This window comes from Calypte anna, chromosome W (assembly GCF_003957555.1).
Source record: "Calypte anna isolate BGI_N300 chromosome W, bCalAnn1_v1.p, whole genome shotgun sequence".
NCBI classification, from domain to species: domain Eukaryota; kingdom Metazoa; phylum Chordata; class Aves; order Apodiformes; family Trochilidae; genus Calypte; species Calypte anna.
The window spans coordinates 19,044,383-19,067,372 of record NC_044276.1 but is presented as its reverse complement, the minus strand read 5'-3'; the positions used below and the strand labels follow the sequence as shown (position 1 = coordinate 19,067,372).

At 41.1% G+C, this 22,990-nt stretch overlaps 1 protein-coding gene across 1 annotated transcript in view; it reads right to left on the bottom strand.

Annotated features, from left to right (window-relative positions):
• LOC103534487 (zinc finger RNA-binding protein-like) overlaps nt 1-22,990 on the bottom strand; it is a 65,141-nt gene that overhangs the window by 2,071 nt on the left and 40,080 nt on the right. Inside the window, exons 15-17 of the mRNA XM_030468298.1 lie at nt 22,106-22,247; nt 16,630-16,727; nt 15,723-15,818 (exon numbers count right to left, since the gene is read on the bottom strand). Of these exons, the coding sequence (XP_030324158.1) occupies nt 15,723-15,818; nt 16,630-16,727; nt 22,106-22,247 (336 nt within the window). The remainder of the gene's footprint in view (nt 1-15,722; nt 15,819-16,629; nt 16,728-22,105; nt 22,248-22,990) is intronic.

Sequence of the window (22,990 nt, the reverse complement as noted above, 5' to 3'; positions counted from 1 at the left end):
GAACCCAGGGAACTACAGGCCAGTTACTCTCACCTCTGTCCCTGGTAATGTGTTGGAAAAAATCATTCTGGACATCATCACAAAACATGTGAAAGCAAAGAATGTTATTGGGAGAATTCTGCATGGATTCACCCAAGGGAAATCATGCCTGACCAACCTGATTGCCTTCTATGACGTTGTTACTGACTGGCTAGATGAGGGGAGAGCAGTGGATGTTATCTACCTTGACTTCAGCAAGGCTTTTGATATTGTCTCCCATAACATCTTCATTGGGAACTATGAGTGTGGGCTCAGATGAGTGACAGTGAGGTGGACTGAGAGCTCGCTGTGTGACAGAACTCAGAGAGTGGTAATCAATGGAGTAGGGTTGAGTTGGAGGCTTGTTATCAGCAGTGTCTCCCAGGGGTCAATACTGGGTCTGGTCTTATTCAACATATTCATCAACGACCTGGACAAGGGGACAGAGGGAGAAATCCAGGATGTATTTTGGTAACAGCAAGTTTGCCGATGATACAAAGCTGGGAGGGGTGGCTGACGCTCCAGAGGGCTGTGCTGCCATCCAGCATGACCTGGACAGGCTGGAGAGATAGGCAGAGAAGAGCCTAATGAGGTTCAACAAGGGAAAATGTTGGGTCCTGCACCTGGGGAGGAAGAACTCCATGCACCAATATAGGTTAGGGGTGGACCTGCTGGAAAGCAGTGCTGAGGAGAAGGATCTGAGAGTACTGATAGATAGTAAATTATCCATGAGCCAGCAGTGTGTTCTTGTTGCCAGGAAGGCCAATGGAATCCTGGGTTGCATAAAGAAGAGTGTGGTCAGTAGGTCAAGGGAGGTCATTCTCCCCCTCTACTTTGCCATGGTGAGGCCACAGCTGGAATACTGCATCCAATTCTGGGCTCCCCAGTTCAAGAGAGACAGGAAACCACTAGAGAGAGTCCAACAGAAGGCAACAAAGATGATTGGTGGATTGGAGCACCTCTCTTATGAGGAAAGGCTGAGAGAACTGGGATTCTTTAGCCTGCAGAAGAGAAGGCTGAGGGGAGACCTTATTAACGTCTACAAGTATATAAAGGGTGGGTGCAAGGAAGATGGAGCCAGACTCTTTTCAGTAGTTCCCAATGTCAAGACGAAGGGCAACAGGCACAAGCTAGAACATAGGAAGTTAAATATAAGAAAAAACTTCTTGATTATGAGGGTGACAGCATTGTAACAGGATGCCCAGGGAAGTTGTGAAGTCCCCTTCTCTGGAGATATTCAAAACCCACTTGGACGCAGTCATGTGTAATGTGCTATAGGTGATACTGCTTTAGTGGGACAGTTGGACTAGATGATCTCTAAACATCCCTTCCAACTCTGATAATTCTTTGATTCTGTGAGTATGAAACATGATGGGTCACTGGAATCTGTCAGTCACATGAATAGTCAGCACACAGTATTAAATGATGTATTTGATTAATCTAATGGAATTAACAGGATGCTACAAATAAATTGTTTTCTACAAGAATACAAAAATTTAAAGCATCAAAAATGTAATGACCTTTTCATGTTTAAGTAGTTAAAGCTTCTTCAGTTTAACAAAACTGAAGTTCACAGCAATTTTTTCCTGGATGTAGGCTAACAATAACTCAGATGTTCAACAAGTGTAAAAAAACCTTGATGATAAACAGGTTTTCTGGAACTTAAACATTATTTGATATCATTTAAAATGCTTTAAATGATTAGCTGTATTTTAAGTAGTTTTTTATTTTAATATTTCCACTGTTTACTTTTATTAAACTAATTTTTTCCAGAAAAACCTATAAAATATATTTGCAAAAATAAAGAATAGCTTTCCTTAGCTTTTTCAGCATTAAATGGATGTTTCAATACCACCTCTTTGGAGAGTTTTCAAACAATGTGTTTCTCATTATTTGGTGGGATTTTTTGGGAGTCTGTTATTTGGTTCTTATTCAGTTTACAGCTGTTCCAATGTTGTCCTTTTATTTTTATTTTTCAAGAGTAAATGTCAATTCTATTGCATGCAAGTAACCACAAGCAGTGTTGATTACAATATTTCACTAAGGGTGCTCATTCTTTTCTATTTTAGCTCAATTTAAGTGACAAATTTCAATTCTTGCTCATGGTATTTCTTTACTACCACTGTATCAGTCAGGATCAAGCTTTGTGTTTCAGCAACAGTAATTTAGTTGTTTTCAAGTATGAAGCAAAATACATCAGGAAAGAAAAAAAGCAGATGATATTTCATTTATTCAAGTCTAGTTATTTTGGATCCTCAAACAATAAAGTCCACAATCCTAGGAAAATGTGAATTATGATGCCCTGGTGTTTATATGCACATAAGGCTGGGTTTCAAATTTGAAAAAAATAAACCTTGAATATCAGTTCCTTCTAAACTGTAGGAACTTGACAAAATTCTTGTCCTGGTTTGAGGCAGGATAGAACCAATTTTCTTTCTTGTAATTTTACTTTCTGCTAAGTCTTTTCTAAGTAATTGCACTTGCTGAAATTAATGGCATGGTTTTCAGTCAGTGTCTGCTTCTAGGACTGATAACGCTCGATGTTTATAGTTATGGCTAGAGAATGGTATGCAGAACCAAGGCCACTGCTTCGTTCTGAGAAACACCTTATGGTCTGAAAAGAAAAGGGGAGTAAAGGGGTCACACCTGCAACCCTCCTTTAGGTACTAGTGGACAAGACAGGTGACCAAAATTGACCAAACGGAGTATTCCATCCCATACACATCATACTCAGTATAAATTTGAGAGATCATGAGGGTCAATCTTCTTTGTCCATTGCTGGCATCCTGGAAGGATTCCGTCCATTTGTCTGCCTTTGATCCTGATCTGTGCCCTCTTGAAAATGTGTGTTCCTGCATCCATCTCCTGTCTGCTGCTGACTCCAGGAGCCCAGCCTGGGACTTTGCAGCCTCAGTGTTGACATGAATGTTGTTGACGGAAGGGGGGAGGAACATGATATCGCTTTTATATATATTTAGTAATTTTCCTTTTCATCACTATTGTTTTATTAAAGTGATGTGCTTTATTTTCTAACCTGTAAGTCTCTCTCTCTTATTCTCTCTTCTTTCCATGTAGGGGAGTGGAGAGGGGTAACAGAGAGCATCTGTCATTCATTTAATTGCTGACACAGTGTTAAACAGTTCAAATTTGGATCATAGATGAATACTTTGAATTCCAACTCTGGTAGGAGGATACCCAGATGGCTCCATTGAGAGAGAATCTGGTTTTTCTCTGTAAGTATCACAGGGTTGCCATCCGTACCTGTGGTATTTAGGGTATGCAATATGTAGTTTTGCAGCCAGGATTAGTGTTTCTTTGTGGTTTATCAATGGCAAGCACTGCTTAAGAGCTTCAGTTGTGATATGGTCTTTAATACTGGAATACAGTGTGGTACATTATACAGTGGTGTTCCATATAAATATTGGAAACTGTTAGTGATTACACTTTCTATTTTAACTTGGGAAATTATACTATTCCATTTACTCTCAAGCTGAGTCCACCAGATTTTGGTCAAAATAGCATTATGTTTCTGAATTTCCTGGTGGGTGTTATTAAAGTGTTATCTCATATACTGGGGAGGATTAAGACAACTATCCCAACTCTGAGAGTGAGCACATCTGTTGGGAGAATGAGAGCTGCTGCTTGGAGAGGGAGAGCTACTCCTCATGAAGAGAGCCCTGCAGCTTCTGTCTCCACAGCAACTGCTTTCCCTCACTGCATGCAAGGCCACGAGTCTAGTACAGCCAGTGAGCATTGCCATCATTGCTGCTAGAGCCACAGCTTCTCCACTCCCACAGATGCTGCCACTATTCTGATTCAGGAAGAGAGCCCTGCTGCTGCTGCCACTACTGCTGAAACTGCTATGGACACTCCCACTCAATCCACATGGCTACTAGTCAATCCTGTGACTAGAAGCAAAGCAAAGAAAAAGAGGAAGTCTGGTCCCAGGACTTATTCCCATGCAAAATCTCCAAACTTTGTACAAAGGGAGAGAATGATAAGATCTGTCCTTCTCAAGCAGATAAGGGAGCAGGTCCGTCTCAGAGTCATCTGATGAGGATTAATCAGAACCATAAGTAAATGTTCAATCCTACTCTGAGAACGGACTTTGGCCGTCATGCAGGTGAACACCTTCTCACTTGGTTACTCTGATGCTGGAACGATGGGGCTGATATTTGGATTTGGATGAGAGAGAAGCCAGTCAGTTGGGATCCCTGGCCAAAGATGCAGGTATTGACAGGGTGATTGGGAAAGATGCTGGAACTATGGAGGCAACTTTTGTTGGCTGTAAGGGAGAGGTATACTTATAAAGATGAAAGGGACTGCCCCCTAGTAAGAGCACCCACGCTTGATAAAGCTATGAGGTATCTGAAAGAATTAGCTGTACAAGATGGGATTTATGATGATGGTCAGATTGTAGATCCTGATCAAATGCCATGCCCCTAGCCTATGCTGCAAAAGTTTGTGCATGCTGCACCACCAGCATTTGTTCATACAATGACAGTAATGTTATAGGTCAGTGAGAACCTTGTACCATCTGTGCATTGACATACTTTTAAAAGTGCAAGAGTATGAACACACTGTCACTAGTCCCCATTGGGCCTGGATCTCAGCCTTAGAGGAAATAACTGAGACTGTGTAAACCCCATTCCTCCCCAACAAGGGGAAAGGGGCTGCATTGCAGCCATTAGGAGAAGACACCCTCCTGCAAGACCGAATCAAGGGAAACAGAATACACTACAAAGCGCGCTACGGACTCTCCTGCGTGACTACGGAGAGGAGATGAAAAATTGCCATGAGAAACCTACTGCTGACCTACATGCACAAGTACATGAGCTGCTAGGTAAAGCAAATACAAGAGGAGGTGTAGCAGACAGTGTTTTAGGTTATAGAAATTTTAGCCTAGATGAGCTAGTGCTTTGCCCTTGAAACAAAATAAGTTAACTTTAAGTAAGAAGAATGTAGATAACAGTCATAACAAGACCCTGGCAAGAGTAGAGCAGCACATATTCTGCTGATTAGGAAGATTACATTAAGCAATTAAAGGAGGCTCTGCTTCATGTGAACAATTTGTCATAACCTATCCGCTTTAAGTTTTGAATGCATGGACAGATTGTAATGGCCAATTATGAAATAACACGGAATGTGTCTGAACACGTGAACAGATAATGACAGTATAAAAGTAGAGATGTCTCATAAATAACGTGCTGATGCTCAAAGATCCCATGGTGTCAGTCATGTGTGGTTGCAAATGGTGCCCCGTGTGAGGAATAATCAGGACTTGATCATTTGGGGAGAGGACTGCAGATTGAGCAGATGTCATGACAGCTCTGCTGAATGGAACAAAAGATAAGGGTGGAATTCAGGACGGAGAGACTCCCGGGGACAGAGCCCAGATTCCGGAGCACAACAAGCTTGCATCTCTCGGAAAGATGATAGCAACAGAGAACTTTTTTGGTTATGAGGTCACAAATATATTCTGAGGATAAGTCTATTTTAAATGTCTTTATGAAAATTCTCCAAAAGAGAGGAACTCAATATGACGAGCATGCCATGAAAGTGTTAACTACCTGGCACTTGATCTTGGAAACCTTGAAACAAAACAAAGGCGTCGAGGCCGGAGCACAGCAAGATGCCTCGGCTGCCCTTCAGCCCCCAGGACGGAAAACTCGAGCCTGGCCCCTGCCTACAACCCCTGGCCGCCGCCAAGAAGGTACCTCACCTCCTCTCCAAGATCTGATCAAGCGGCGGCTGCCGCGGTGGCATTCACCACAACACCTCTATCCCTTAGATCAGAGGGCGGTTTGGCCTTCTGTGACGATTCAACAGGCAAAAAGGAGGCTCAGTTCAGACAACCCCTTTGGCCGACGTTCTTGTTGCACAAACACCACCCACGCCCCGTGGGCACAGCCCCGGCCCCTCCGCCACAGCGGGTGAACACAGTCAAGCTCCAGAGCAGCTGCGGACGGGGGACTATCTGCACCAACGGCCTCTCAGTGCGGTGTGAACAGGGAAGGTTCGGAGCGGCTGCCTGGGGGGATCGACATCCGCCGCGGACCCCAATGTGCCTCCGCCAATGCCAGTTCCCCTCTCCCCCTCTCCCCACCTCCCTTCCCACCCTCTAGCCGCTAATAGCTAGAGGGAGCAGTAACGAAACTAGCCGATTCGGTGAACTCTTTCATAGAATCTGGTTGCCTAGAGTATAAGGTTATTTCTGAACAATATGGGTCAAATAAATTTTAAAGACAGGATAAAGTGGCACAGCAGATACACAGGACAAAGGTCAAGATATTGATAAAGGAGAAAATGTGTTGCAACCTCAGGATGAGCCAGATTTGGAAGAAACGGGGTCCCTTGCTCACCGAGCTGTAACTCCTCCATGCCTCCAGCACCTCGACTTCCGACAGCTTCTGTATTGCAGACAAGCATACGAAAAGATCTTAATGCTGCACTGCAGAATAGGGAGGAAGTTGCTTTGGTACTTTTGCAGACATTCTCTGTAATGGAGGATCTTGATCCTAATAATCCTAGGCAGGTATTTCACTCACATAAAGCTCTACCTTTAAAGACATTGAAAGATCTAAAACAGGCAGGGCGCAGATCCTCCTAGTACCCCAATTACATGTTCTGGTTTGTATGTTCACAGGGAGAGATTCTCCTCATCATGCCACCAATGCTACATGGAGTAAACGGGTTGCATTAAATGCACAGTGGGCTCAAACAGGAAACCTCACTCATCCAGGAATTGTGGAAGTGATCACAGACTGTCCAGAAGGCACATGCTTTGGAATGCCACCAGAAAAAGTGGTAAAATGGACTGAAGAAGCCCCACCATATGACCAAATACCAGAGGATGAGAAAAAATATGCTCTTTTCACTGCCATCTTGTAGAAAACACTGGAGGTGGAAAGCTGCTGTGTGGAGTCCTACACAACTAGTTGCAGAAGTAGCTGAAGGAGGTGAACTGAGTCAATTTGCAGTGGTAAAAGCCATCCAGTTGGCTTTGGACATTGCTGAACAAGAAAGGTGGCCAAGACTCTCTCTCTACTGACTCATGGATGGCAGGAAATGGCTTGTAGGGGCAGTTAAAGCAGTGGAAGCAAAACAAATGGCAATGTAAAGGTAAACCTGTCTGGATTGCTGAACTGTGGAAAGACATCGCTGCTTGGTTAGAGAAACTTGATGTTCGTCATGTAGATGCCCACGTACCTTCATATCGAGCTACTGAGGAACATCAAAACAAACAGTGAGCAGATGAGACTGCTCAAGTGTTCCAAATAGATTTGGACTGGGACCATAAATCTGAAGTATTTTTAGCTAGGTGGGTTCATGACACTTCAGATCATCAAGGAAGGGGTGGAACATACTGATGGGCTCATGACCTAGGGGAGGACTTAACTATGGACGCTTTTGAGCAGGCTATCCATGATTGTGACGTATGCAATTGTTGGGAAGCTGTCTGGAAGAAAACAGACATGTGAGCAATCCTGACTAAATAGATTTAGCTAGAGTAAGCTAAGGGTCTTGAGGCCCAGTTGCAAGGTTACTGAAAGATGAGCTATGGGAAAAAGATGAGGGAGCTGGCAGCAAAAAAGAAGAATAACAGGATAATGATGCAGCCAGCAGAAGTTCTGTGAGAATAGGACTTGTGGCCAAGATATAGCCCCCTGCAACATATCGTTGTATAAACAAGGGCTTTATATAAAGCGAGTGTGAATTGTTAATAGACGACTTCACTTTAACCATATTGGTGACTACGTGTTGTCCTTAAGCCTCCACGGATTTTCTACATGCAATGCAATCAAGGAAGCTAAATGGTTGAAACATTTGAGGTATGGGGGGAGATGGTTGAAATAGAGGTATGGGGAGGCCTGGCAAATTGACTATATCACACTCCCTCAAACCCACTAGGGTAAGTGCTATGTGTTTACAGTGGTGGAAGCAAGTGCTGGATGGCTGCATGCATATCCTGTGCCTCATGCCACAGCCTGGAACACCATCCTGGGCCTCGAGAAGCAAGTCTTGTAATGACACAGTATGCCAGAAAGAAGTGAGTGGGACAATGGGACTCATTTAAAAAATAGTCTTATAAATAACTGGGACAAAGAACATAGAATTGAATGGGTATATCTCCTATTATGCACCAGCCTCAGGGAAAATTCAACTGTACAGTCGACTGTTAAAAACTACCCTAGAGGCAATGGGTGTAAAAGAGAGAAAAGATCCTGACAGGATTAACTCCTGTAAAGAGAGTGGATCAGGCCAAGCTGCTTGTGTGAATTTACTGTAAAGAAGTGAACAAAGCAGCTGAGACATGTCAAGACCCTAACGGGATTAACTTCTGTCTTGGAGATAATTAGGAATGTAAGTCTTGGCACCACCAAGGCTAGCTAGACACTGGGGGAGTGCAAACACCTGCTTGGAAGACAGGATGAGGCTGCCATAACCAGCAGATAAGGGGTAGATAATTGCAAGGGTCCAATTATCCTATATAACAAGAGGATGAAGTCATTGAAAGCAAGAAAGGTAAAAAGTTCAACCCTGAGGAAGACTTTGTTACTTCACCTGAAGACCCCTAAAGACCCCGAGACATATCCCCAAAAAGACGACTCCGTCCAGACTCCACCTGTTATGAATATGCATGTAAGGATGATGTAACCTCCCCTTTTAATGTATAAATATCCTAACCCTTTCCCTTAACCCTTGGAACTCTTTGTCCAGCGCGAGCTGGGAGTTCCCCGGATCCGAAAATAAATACCTTTGCTGTTTAAAGGCTCAAGATTTTGTCTCTAAACAGTTTTGCTGGCCTTTTTCGGCTTCAGGTGGTGGAATCTTTAAAAATTAGGACAAGCACTTGGTGCAAGCCACCTGGTTAGTTAATACTAGGGATTTCATCAATTGAGCTGGTCCTGCTCAGTCAGACCTTCTACACACAGCAGATGGGGACAAAGTGCCTGTGATGTGTAAAAGGAAACCGTTGCAGAAAATAGTTTGGGTTTTTCCTGCTTCGGGAAAAGGCAAACCCATTTGTGGGGTTGTTTTCACTCAAGGGCCGGGACATACTTGGTGGGTGATGATAAAAGATGGAGAAATGCAACGTGTACCTCAAGGGAATCTAACACTGTGTGAGAATACCTAATTTTTGCCCAACTAGCTGAATCAGTAGAGCATGGAATTTTGTGGGTCCTGGAATCGAGCCCCATGTTAATTGCTCTTATTTGAATTGTTGCTTTTCATCACTACTGTCTCATTAAAGCTGTGTAGTTCAGTTTCCAACCTGTAAGTCTCCCTTATTGTCTCTCCTTTCCCTATAGGGGAGGGGAGTAGGGTTAATAGAGAGCATCTGTCATGTGATTAATTGCTGGCCCAGTTTTAAACCATGGCAATTCTTCTAATTTAGTTTTTATTTTTAGGTATATAAAGAGGCAGACACCAATATCTGTGTTTAGGCTTCCTAGTATTATTCTTCTATTATTACTTCTGTTATTATATATATTATTAACTTCTATAACTATTATTACTTCTATTATTACAACTACTTAGGCTCTTCTTGAAAATCTCTTGGGCATGTAACAGGCTTCTAGCATACAGGTCAAGTTCTGTATTCAGAAAAATATATTTATTCAGTCTGTGAAATTTTATCTGTAACTTTCAGAAATTACACATATTTTAAATCACTGTTTTCATTCTGTTATTGCTTTTGTCAGTAAGACTTTACCAACAGGCCAAAAGAACAACTGACTACACAGATTCAGTGTTGATTCATGTCACTGGCAATGCATCAGGTAACAGGAGCAAGCCAGAAAACACTTTTGTAAGCAACTGAGACACAGCTAGGCATGATACACTGCTTCATATCCCTCTTCCTTTCTCGCTGTCCCTTAGGACACATATTACAATAAATAAGAAAAAAAAATCCTTGTTCTTCGTCTATTGCAAGTAGTTCCAAGGATGCTTTTCTAAAAGTATGTTAGGGTTTATTCTTTGGCAATTCAGTATCGTAGTGATATTAAGGGCACTTACACACTTCTAAGTTTCTTTTAGGCTTTATTTGTACAGTGTATCTTTCATTAAGCGCAGCACAGAAAATGGATCTTTTTTTTTCAATTTAGGTGTCTAAAAACCAGAAATAACTGCTTCACATTTTTTCCAGATGCAGTCATATTATCAGAAGTAATTTAACAGTCATCTGCAAGGTTAGTGCAGTTGTAAACCATTTCTCATTCAAATAATGCCAACTATTGTAACTGTCCTGACAATATTACCACTCTTCCTGCCAAAACTGAAAAGTCTACATTAAGAAGTAGCACAGTACAAAAGGATTTGGTCTATGAAACAAAACAGTCAGAGCTGAATATACCTCCATATAGACACATTTCAAAGATTTTGTTTCAGATTAATTTTGTCCAGCCCACAGATTAACTCTATGTTAATATTTGTTGCACTTCTGGAGAGCATAATTTTGTATGCAGCTACAGTGTAGGTAAGTCCACACTTGGGAAGGGGATCATGGCATAAAGGGCCAGCAAAAGGGCTCTTTTGGGGGCTTTTCAAAGATGGGAAAGCAGCTAGTCTGTGCAGGTAGACTGGCAGCTTGTGGGCAGGCTTCTGAGGTGGCACAGGCAGAGCCAGCACCACCTTCTATAGAAGGCTGCCCCAGGGAGAATGAGCAACCAGAAGTGCAGGGAACAGAACGAGGCAAGTCAGTCAGGGCGTGATGCAGCAGTTTGCGCAGGCAGGGTGTGCAAGACAGAAGCTCTGACGGTGGCTAGTTAGTATAGTAGTTGGTTTACACAGCAGTTCACATGGGAGGGTGCTGAAAGCCTGCAAACTCAGCCAGGAAGCAGTGGTTACCACTTGGCAGAAGACCATGGCATCCCTGAGCTCTGCACCCACCTGATGCAGCTTCCCAGACAGAGCTCTCATGGAAACATGCTGCCACCCAGGTGTTGGTCTGCAGGGTGTGCCCTGCTCTTATGCCAGTGTCAGATGGCAACTGTGAGCACCCCCGTGGGAAGTGTGCTCAGGTAGAGGAGCTCCTCGGCTTAGTGATGGAGCTCAGGGAGGAGATAAGCAGGTTGAGAGCCATAAGGGAATATGAGAGAGACAGATGCTTGTAGTTGTACCCTGCCCCTCATGATAGAAACCCAGCAGGCCAACGAAGCACCTGCTACAGAGAACTCCCTGCCCTTTCTCTGCCCAACTGAATGTGGTGACTTGAATGACAGGGGGCAATGGCAAGAAGTTCCTGCCCGGTGCAGCAGGCACCACAAGGATGTCTGCCCAGTGACTACCTCACCTTCCCAGGTCCTGTTGCATAACAGGTACAGTGCTCTGCAAAGAGAACAGGACAAAGGTGAGGATGATAGTTTTTCCAACCTGTAGGTGTCAGCAAGGTCTAGCCAGACCACCCCCTGCATCAAAACCTCCTCAGTAAAGAATAAAAGATGGGTCATTTTCATAGGCAACTTGCTTCTGAAGGGAGCAGAAGGCCCGATATGAAGACTGGACCTGCTACATAGAGAAGTCTGATGCCTCCCTGGGGACCAGGTTAATGAGGTAAAGAAGAAGCTTCCCTCCCTAGTACACCCCTTGGATTGTTATCCCCTTTTGATCTTTCAGGTAGGCAATGATGAAGTAGTGAGAAGTCATCCAAGGGCAATGAAGAAGGATTTCAGGGCCTTGGGATGACTGGTCAAGGGATCAGGAGCACAAGTTTTGGGGATGATGAAAGAATAAACTGTAAGAACCAGCAAATCAATGCCTGGCTCTGAGCCTGGTGCTACCAGCAGGACTTTGGGTTCTACAACCATGGCTTTATTTAAAAGACACCAGGTCTGCTGGAAACCTATGAGAAAAGCTTATCTTATGAGGACGAAAAGGACTCTAGGAAAAGAGTTAGCAGGGCTCATTCAGAGAGCTTTAAAGTAATTTCAGAGATACAAGGAACTGCTGGAGAGAGTCCAGCGGAGGGCAACAAAGATGATTGGCAGATTGGAGCATCTCTCTTATGAGGAAAGGTTGAGAGAGCTGGGATTGTTTAGCCTGGAGAGAAGACTGAGAGGAGACCCTAACAATGTGTATAAATATCTAAAGGGTGAGTGTAAGGAGGAGGGAACCAGACTCTTTTCAGTAGTGCCCAGCAACAGGACAAGGGGCAATGGGCACAAACCGGAACACAGGAAGTTATATCTGAACATGAGGAAAAACTTCTTTACTGTGAGGGTGATAAAGCATTGTAACAGGTTGCCCAGAGAGGTAGGTGATGGAGTCTCCTTCTCTGGAGATATTAAAAAAACACCTGGATGCAATAATGTGTAATGTGCTCTAGGCAATCCTGCTATAGAAGGGAGGTTGGACTAGATGATCTCTAGAGGTCCCTTCCAACTCCAATGATTCTGTGAACTGGAGATCTGTGTGTAGTCACAGAGCCATGATCTCAGGGCAATTATTGAGACATGGTGGGATAGCTCACATGACTGGAATGTTGTCAGAGATAGCTATGTCCTTTTTAGAGGCCTTGCTGGCCTGTCCTTTCTAAAAAGGATGAAGGGGCAACCTAATATGGGAGACATTGTGGGTTTTTATTACAGGCCACCTGATCACAATAGGGAAGTTGATGAGGCCTTTACGGTCCATTGAGAGTAGCCTCACAATCACAGGCCTTGGTTCTCATGGGGGACTTCAATCACCCTGATATCTGCTGGGAAGGCCACGCAGCCAGGCATGCACAGTCCAGGAAGTTCCTCCAGTGTATTAATGACAATGTTTTGACTCAGGTGGTGGAGAAGCCAACAAGGAGAGGTGTACTACTGGACTTAGTACTGACAGAGAAAGAGGGACTGGTGGAGGACATTATAGTTGGGGGCAGCCTTGGCTGTAGTGATCATGAGAAGACAGAGTTCAGGATCATGGGTATCACACACAAAACAATAAGTAGGATTGCAACCTTGCACCTCAGGAGGGCTGACTTAGACCTCTTCAAGAAATTGCTTGGAGAAATCCCATGGGTTAGGGTTCTGGAAGGTAGGAGGGACTCATGAGAGCTGGTTGATATTCAAGCACCACTTCCTCCAAGCTCAGGATCAGTGTATCCCTAAGAGCAAGAAATCAGGCAAGGGAAACAGGAGACCTGCATGGTTAAGAAGGGAGCTTCTGAAAAAGCTCAAGTGGAAGAAGGTAGTTGACAGTTTGAGGAAGAAGGGACTGACCACTTGGGAACACTACAACAATGCTGTAAGAGAGGAGGGAGGAAATAAGAAAAGCCAAGGCCTCCTTGGAATCAAGCCTGGCAAGGGATGTCAAGGTCAGCAAGAAGGGTTTCTTCAAGTATATCACAGGCAAAAGGAAAACTAGAGAAAATGTGGGCCCGCTGTTGAATGAGGCACGTGCCATCGTGACAAAGGATGCAGAAAAGGCGGAGTTACATCTTTGCTTCAGTCTTTACTGCTCAGGCAAACCTCCAGGAGTCCCAGACTTTGGAGGGAACAGAGAAGGTTACAGAGAAGAGACTTTTCCTTGGCTGAGGAGGATCAAGTTAGAGATCAATTAAGTAAACTGGATATCCACAAGTCCTGATGGGATACACCTGTGAGTGATAAGGGAGCTGGAAGAAGTAATTGCTGGGCATTCTCCATCATCTTTGAAAGGTCCTGGAGAACAGGTGAGGTGCCTGAGGACTGGAGGAAATCCAATGTCACTCCAGTCTTCAAAAAGGGTGAGAAGGAAGACCCAGGAAACTACAGGCCAGTCAGCCTCACCTCCATCCCTGGAGAGATTATGGAACAGCTCGTTCTGGGTATCATCTCAAAGCATGTGGAGGAAAAGGTTATCAGAAATAGTCAACATGGATTCACCAAAGGGAAGTCATGTCTGACTAATCTGGTAGCCTTTTACAATGGCATGACTGCATGGACAGATGAGAGGAGGGCAATGGATGTGGTCTACCCTGACTTCAGCAAGGCTTTTGACACCATCTCCCACAGCATCCTCATAGGCAAGCTTAGGAAGTGTGGGTTAGATGAATGGACAGTGTGGTGGATTGAAAACTGGCTTAAAAGGTAGAGCTTAAAAGGTTCCAATTAGTGGCACAGAGTCTAGTTGGAGGTCAGTAACAAGTGGTGTTCCCCAAGGGTCAGTACTGGGTCCAGTCCTGTTAAATACATTCATCAATGACCTGGATGAAGGGATAGAGTGTACCCTCAGTGAGTTTGCTGATTATACAAAACTGGGAGGGGTGGCTGACACACCAGAGGTCTGTGCTGCCATCCAGCATGACCTGGAAGGCTGGAAAATTGGGAAGAGAGAAACTGCACAAGGTTCAACAAGGGCAAGTGTAGGGTACTGCACCTAGGGAGGAACAACCCCATGCACTTAAGGTCACCCTAGGGGCTGACATGCTAGAAATAAGCTCTGTGGAAAAAGACCTGGGAGTCCTGGTGGACGACAGGATGACCATGAGCCAGCAATGTGCCCTTGTGGCCAAGAAGGCCAATGGCATCCTGGGGTGCATCAAGAAGAGTGTGGCGAGCAGGTGGAGGGAGATTATCCTCCCCCTCTACCCTGCCCTGGTGAGGCCCTATCTGGAACACTGTGTCCAACTCTGAGCTCCCCAGTTCATGAAGGACAAGAAAAAGTGCAGAACCACTAAGATGATTAGGGGACTAGAGCATCTACCACATGAGGAAAGGCTGAGGGAGCTGGGTCTGTTCAGCCTGGAGAAGAGAAGACTGAGGGGGGATCTCATCAATGCTTACAAATACCTAGAGTGGGTGCCAGGAGAATGGGACCAGATTCTTTTCAGTCATGTCCATTGACAGGACAAGGGGCAATGGTCACAAACTGGAACACAGGAGGTTCAACCTAAACATAAGGAAGATCTTTTTTACTGTGGGAGTAACAGAGCACCGGAACAGGCTGTCCAGAGAGGTGGTGGAGTCTCTGACTCTGGAGGAATTCAAAACACGCCTGGATGCCATCCTGTGACACTTGCTCTAGGTCAACCTGCTCTGGCAGAGGGGTTGAACTAGATGATCTCTAGAGGTCCCCATTTCCAACCCCTAACATTCTGTGATTTTGTGATCATTTAAGATAGCCAGTGTAAAAGAAATGTTCCAAGAACAATTGGCTGCAAGAACTGAGAGAGTTAAGTGGGTACAAGCTAGAGATCTGTTTCTAAGTGACACCGATTAAAATGCTAATGGTGACACATCTGCAGACTAGTACTGTAGTATTTCATCTTGCAGAAAGGATATATTAATGATCACAGAAATTATTGTGATTTTCCTTTCATGTAGCTTTTCTGTTATCACAAAGCTATCTGGGCACAGCTGACACATTTTTCAATCAGTTTCAGTAGAGTCCAAGCAATTCAGAGTAGATGGTTAGAAAAAAACAGGTTCTTTTATACAAAGGAAAAAATGCTGAAATCTAGAATAAGAATACTAACCACAAAGAATTCAAAAGGAAGAAAAATCCAGTTTCAAATGACAAAACCACATAAAATTATATTTTTAGAGGGAATCTGGATCATTTTTTGGGGAAAAACATCTCAAAAAACAAAAACAAAAACAAAAAAACCCCAAACAAAACCCTACATTACTCCTTGAAAAAGTGTACATTTTAAAACTGTAGTAACTCTTTCCTATGCTTTACTTGCAGTCCCATGTGCATTGAAAAGACTCATTCAAAAGAACATTACTCACCCAGCTTGGAAAATCAGACCAAGTTGGAACCCGTTGACAGAGGTCACGAAGAATACGTATGATAACCACACAGGACTGCAGGCCATTAGCTCTAGCCTTGAGAGCAGTACAAAATCAAATTAATTAATCCCAGCACCTACAGCAAATAGGACTTGTTGAAAGACTTAAACACCACTGTTCAATGGAAGCTCAGAGACAAGACTGAAACAAATCATTCTACAACTTTATTTCATGAGCTGCCATTTACAGCAGTATTTTATACAGGGTTAGTAACTTAAGGTGGTAGAAGTCAAAATGCACAGGTTATGCAAGAAAAATATTTCTTGATCCCCTGTACACTTTGGCCTATGTTCACTTGTAACAACAAATACAGTATCTTTCTATATTAGAAATAAACAGGTCTAAGAAATAGGTATAGAGATTGAAAGGTCAAGTGAATCTGTTTGATTTCTCTATTGTGCCTTTGCCAGAATGCAAAGTCACTAAACCAAACAGTTGTTTCTTGCCTTTCATTCCCTACACTTAATACACTTAAAGAAATTGTGGAAAAAAGGTTTAAATCTAAACACAAAGCTTTAAACAAAAATTCCATTATTTAAAGCAAAGTTACTCTGCAGCCTTATGGAATATATAACAAATATACAACGTATGATCACCCCAAGCGAGTCAAGTTTTCAACCTCACCTTCTCAATAATCAGAAAAAAAAAATAATCACGTCGAGTGAGCGATAACTGCATTAAGCAGTTCCTCCATACTCAACCTTCTACATTTAAATTTAGGGACCAGAAAAATATTACGTATTATTAGCATGAACAACGCTGAGTGTTTTCACGCAGTTAAACATTTACATTGCATTTCATAATCTCTCATAAGGCTACAAGAAGAAAGTAAAATGATGTTCCGAACCTGGAACCACTTAGCGTGGCGTAGAGCAGCCAGAGCGTCAAGGCATTTTTGCCTGTCCAAGACGTCCGGTGGGTCTTTCACCATACCCGAGGTTACATCTAAAATGGATTGAATTGGCAAAATGCAGTGAGGAAAGGGTGTTTGACCAGGTGAACAAGACACTTTAAAGTAACTTCAGTGTCACACATGCCATTTAAAGTTTAAACACTTGAACTATAAATGGAAATGTGCAATAAAAGCCATTCAATTAAGGGCATCAACCCAGTATGAAGATCAATAGTATACTATATTTTGTCTCTCAGATTATATTTGAATGCATTGCAGATTATTCAATGCATAGTACTTCTTAATTTAAATTAACACTGGAAAAAACACATATTCCCTAAAATTAAATACTGAAGGAAGGATGATTGGACACAGTGCACCAATACAGAGAACACAAGACAGAAGGGACACAAAAATCCACTTTAACTGAGTAGAAACACTTAAACTTAGTTTCTTGTAAATTTTAATGATAACGTGTTATTTGGGACATACTCTTTAAAAGAAAAAAAAAAAAGAAAAAGTGTATTAAAAAGAAAAATCTTAAAAGCACTAAATGTTTAGTAACAGTATTATTTTTATCATACCTTAAACTTAAAATGGAAATTAGTTTGCTTTAAAAAACTTTACTAAAGGAATGAGAAATGGTCTTCAGTATTATGCAGTTCTGTTACTTTCTAGCAATCTCTCTCTTACTCATATAAACTCCTCAGTCCATGGTATATGAGATCCAACGTCATTTAGGATAAAAGGAAGGATCTGAAAAGGGACTTAAGATTCAGCAGGAAAAAGAAAAGCAAGGAATAGTTTAAAAAGCAAAGTAGAAAGCCTGAAAGATAAAGAAAAGATAGCAGATCTTGTATATTTTAATGTCCAGAAAAAGGATTAATTCAATTACCAATCTGATTGCTTTGTTACCAAAAAGGAAAAAGCACACGGCCCTTTTGGAAGCGGTTTAAACAATGAAACTGGAACCACTGCACAATGTGAAATGGTATCTTTTTGTTACTTAAAAATTGTAGGTGTAAAGAATAAAGATTTAAAATTGTAATGTATTGTTTCGTTGAGTGTGTCTTTCTCCAGAATGTTCGATTTAATAATGTTTGCAATAATATGGTTGAGGCTTTGTTTAGGCTGTTTGTTGAAATAGCATGTTATATCCTGTTATTCTAAAGTGTATGTTTAAGCGTACTCATAAGGAGGAAAAGTCAGAAAAATAAGAAGAGGGGGCCGACCGCAAAAGCCATGAGGAAGACATGTAACCATTGGCCAATTCCCTCAGCAACAGGACAAAGCCCACGAAACAAGAACCAATGTTGGGAGAGCCCGCAAAATGAAAACCAATGATAAAGTGATAAGAGACTAAGGGGAAGGGGGTGACGAAAGGTATAAAAGAACTGGTTTTACCTTATTGAACTTGCGAGCCGTTGGTAAAGCTGCGACTCCCCGGCCGCCCAGCGCGCTGCAGCGCGCTGCTTTACTTATATCTCTCTCAATAAAAAGTTTTATTGTTGATGCATCAAGTCAGTCTTTTTAACAGTAGGGATATAACGCAATGATCAGCTTTAAAAGTTCTTTGGTTTACTAGTTATGAAAATAGCTTTTGTGACTAGTGACAAAGTATATTGGTAGCATAACTGGTGACACACTAGATAATATGGAAGAAAAAGTCCTCCCTTGATGGCACTCATTTCACAGGAGCTGACTATGTGGAACAATATATTTTTCTACAGCAAGATATAATTTTACGTAAGTCTGAAAATGAAATTTATATATATATAGAGAGAGTCTCATGAAACATGCCAGCAAGGATAAGCTTCTAGGGATGCTGCAGAGTCAGCTCTGAAACCACCTATTTATACACAAATGTAAAAATAACAGTAGGATATTTTACAGAGAAATAAAATGTTGTGAATGCCAACATGGTGCTATAACTTTGCATTAGAATTATTAATCTGAAGTACTACATTCATATTTGGGCATTTTTAATAGAATAGTGCCATTGCTCTGCACAGGGATAAAAGTGGGGGGATTTCAAAATATGAATGAAGCTGAGAAGAACATAGGTATCTTCTCACACAGATATTCAAACTTTTGGACTATATGTTAAAGTGGAAAGAAGAAAAACTGTATTAACAAGGCATTTACAGAGCAAATTAAGACATTTAAAGCAGTATTTCATTTAATTAAAAACAAAGCTAACTTCCCTCCTCCCCCAAATCTATACAAGAGAGTTGCCAGGTAAGATAACTCATGAAAAGAGCACAATTTGGATATAAAAGACAAGCAGTACTCTTAAAACTCACAGAGGGGGGGAAAAAAGAGTCAAAGTAAGGGCTGAGAAAACAAATGAAAAACAAATACATGGGTCTGTTTGGTCTAGTAGCCTAATCAGTCAATTATTTACATTCTTCTAAAACTAATATGCAAATAGGTGACACTGTGCAAACTTCTATCATAACAATTCACTATATAATTTGAAATTCCAATTACTTCTAGCTCTGCAAAAATTCAATTTGAAAAATAATTTTACCAAAAAGAATTACAAGTTTAAGTGCACAGAAGAAATCTTAGTGCTGAAAATGTCAGTCTAAAATGTGCTACTAATAGATATACAAATACCCCTGAAACTTAAAAAGACTAAGTCAGAAGTCGCAAGGCACCTATTGCACTGAGAATACATTCACTGAAAACATGTTTCAGGGAAAGTCTTGTAATACTTAATCTGTGGATTTTTGCATCTGCTTCACATTTCAGGATTAACCCCTTAAAGACTATTTAACTAAATTCAGATGCCTAAGATACCACCCTCTTAAGCTAAGACAAAAAAATTAATTAATTTACAAATACAAGCACAAATTCTTACCCTATATAATTTCATTTATTACTAGGCTAAATATAAGGGGTTAATCTTCAGTTAGACATACTGTGTCCACACTACTTCTTAATCAAAAAATAACAGGTATATCAATTTCAGTAAGTTTTATTATGTGAAATACATTTCACCCAGACAACTATTTCAAGACTAGTGTGAACACTGTTTAATTCTAGGAAAAAGAAAAAAACCCAAACACATAAAGTAACAGTAGATGCTAGGACTATGCATCCAAACCCCCTCCTTTGTAAAGCATGGCAGGTGTGACACTGAGCTTTAGAAAACCTTGGTCAAAAATCCTTCCAATGTCTTGGCAGCAACCCTGACAGGAAACAAGTCCCTCTGCTAGAAGGCTTTGGACCAGGGCTGTTAGATAAGGATAAAAAAGACCCGCATACAAATATATCCATTTATAAGTATGTACACTTTGCTTGCTGAAGGAAAGATTCTACAGCAGGGGTTAGAGGGGTTGAATATATCAGATTCAATAAATTGTCAAATGCACAATACTATAAGGAACAGTAACTATGCGGTTAACAATTTTCACACTATTTTTTTTAGCCTTTTATCATGTAATGGGATTATTATACATCAAACATAGTCCTAACTCCACATAGCAAGTCTCAGTCTCATCTTTACTCAAATTGGTTCCTTTGGTAAAACCTTCCTTATCACCTGAACTAGCTTCCCAAACAGGCTAAAAAAAATAATAATAACATAATGAAAACTTTAAAACATTGTAAGACACAGAACATGAGAAGCTGCAGTGAGAAAAACCACTTTGTTGCAAAAATTTGCAGTTCACTCTTCTATTTGCTCTAGTTTCAAAAGAGCTTTCTGTGCATCCATTTTATACTGCTCCGTGTATTTTCAAAGAGAAATCTAACTTGATTTTGCTTGCCTAGAGGTAGTACTGCATTTAGCAGTGAATAAACTCACAATGATCATTTTAACTCAAGCGTGGGTCAGACAAAATACAGATTTGTTTCCTTTAGGTGGCATAAATTAAGGAACTTGAAATATTAATTTGAAATTTCTTTGTAGTCTACATCATAGAATTTTAGGCCAGAAAATTGAAATTGAGTATTGTGGCAGGAATCAATATTGCACTTTTGCATAGTACATTAACAAATAAACATGGTGCTTAAGGTTAATGTAACTTAATAATCAATTATTTAAGTATTCTTTATAAGTCTAAATAATACATTCAGCACAGAAAAACCAAGAGTCATGTTATGCTTAGATTGTCAAAAAAGAAGTAGAATTGGTTGGGTGTGACAGTACACATACAAAGCCTTTATAGCTAGGAATAATAGACATGGTTTAAAAGTAATGTACAAAGCACTCTTAATGATTCTTGAGAAGTCATCCAAACCAGACGTTGTATATTTGAAATTTTTCTTTCTGATTCTGTAGGACAACTTTGTTAACACTGCTTACTTAGGATGCACTTAGTCATATCTACAGAACATTCACTAATGCAATATACCTAAAAAATAGCTCAAGTATTTTAAAGGGGATGTAATGATGAGATGAAATTAAAAAGCCTCTGTGGCTTATATTAATACGTATATATACAAGCACATGTATACATACACACTATTTTTTCAACCTGCATGAGAAGTGTTAAGATAGCTGCAGATTTCTATTTTGTAGGTTCACTGTCAAACACCAGAACCATATTTTCTGTGATCTCTTTCAACAATAAAAATACAGGATTTAAAAGAAACAAAAGTTAATTTTATCTGACCCATAAACAAAAAGAACCAATGTACTGCAGATATTAATCATGCTTGCTGCCTTAAAAGCTTTTGGAGCTTTGGAAGTGTTACAGAACAGACCCTAAAGCAACACTGCTGGCATCAGAGAAACTGTAAACTTAAGAAATGTAATTTGATTTGCAAGCTCCACCTTCTGCTTCAGCTCAATGACAAAGCCACTTCTTACAGTGCTAGTCTGGGTTTGCCAGTTGGATAGAAGACTGATTGTTACACAAGGAGCCTAAATATACTCAAAAAGCACTCCAGACCAAAAAGCAACCTTAAAGAGCTAGAAAAAAAACCCCATCACATCATTTTTTAAAATTAGAAGCACTGTTACCATAAAAAGTATTATAAAAGTGCATTTTAAGAGGTACTGCCTTTTGGAATGTGTAAGTGATGGTAATACTGATACAGTTTAAACCCAAAACCTTGTGATTTTTCTAAAGCTATATGATCTTTCTCTTAGGGTAAGACCATTCTAGAAAGCCAGTTTATAGCCACTTGCTATAAAATACCTAAGCTTTCCACATAATGTTATAAGGGGGAAGAGTAAAATTTGTACCTTTTCCAGAAAGCTGAGGTTGGACATAAAATTAGAATTTTTAAAAGTTAAATAAATGCATCATATAAACATTTATTTTTACTAACTATTCTGTACCGAAATTGGTTGTTGAAAAACAAGGTTTTGATTAAATACATAAGTTATGCCAGCATGTTACCTTCTAGGACCATAATGCATACAAAATGCATATAAAAACAGGTGAGAAAGAAGTAACATCTTTAACAACTTCCCAACCTCCATCCCTCATGCTCTCCTCCCGAATGACTGGAGATGTCAGTGTGATAGTAACTTGCATTTTGGGTTCCACACATGAATTTAAAATTATTGATGCTTCTGGGACTGCACACTTGATATCATACTTCTCAGGACTTATTACCTAAATATTGAGAAACAAATTTCTATTAGCATATAGTGAAGAAAAGTATGGGGAAGAAAATGGATTTCAACATAGTCTTTCTAACAGAAAGACAGAAATGCAATATAATTAGATGAAGCAGATACCTCTGTATTCCAAGAAACAACAGTATAAACAATTAAGATATACATATATATATATATGGACTTGCACACTGTTTCCAAATCATTAATGAAAATACACAGCAGTCACCAAGCATGCAAAAGAAAGAAAAACAACACGTAAAGGAAACTCATAGACTAAGTAAATTACATAATAAGAATCTTATAGAATCACAGAATGGTTTAGGTTGGAAGGGACCTTAAAGATCATCTAGTTCCAACCCCCCTGCCATGAAGAGGAACACCTTTTGCTAGAAAAGTGGACTCAGTGTCATTTAAAACTATTTCTCATTGGAACATAGAAGCCTTTAAAAAGCAAAAAGCTGCAGTGGTTGTTCAATGGATGTGAGGGTGATCTGGCTGAGACATCTGTCACCCCATTGATCACCAGGGTTAATTAGGCTGATCTGGCTGACTAGGCAGCTGTCTCCTTCCTCCCTCACCACTCCATGTGCATCCCTCCCAAAGCTGCGTGCTCGATCAAAGAGGATGACCTTCCCCGACAGAGATGTACCATTCATTGGTCAAGGGTACATGGTAGCTGCGCTCCCCTGCTAGAACCTCCAAACAAGCTCAAGGTCTGTTTGAAGGAGAATGCAGGGT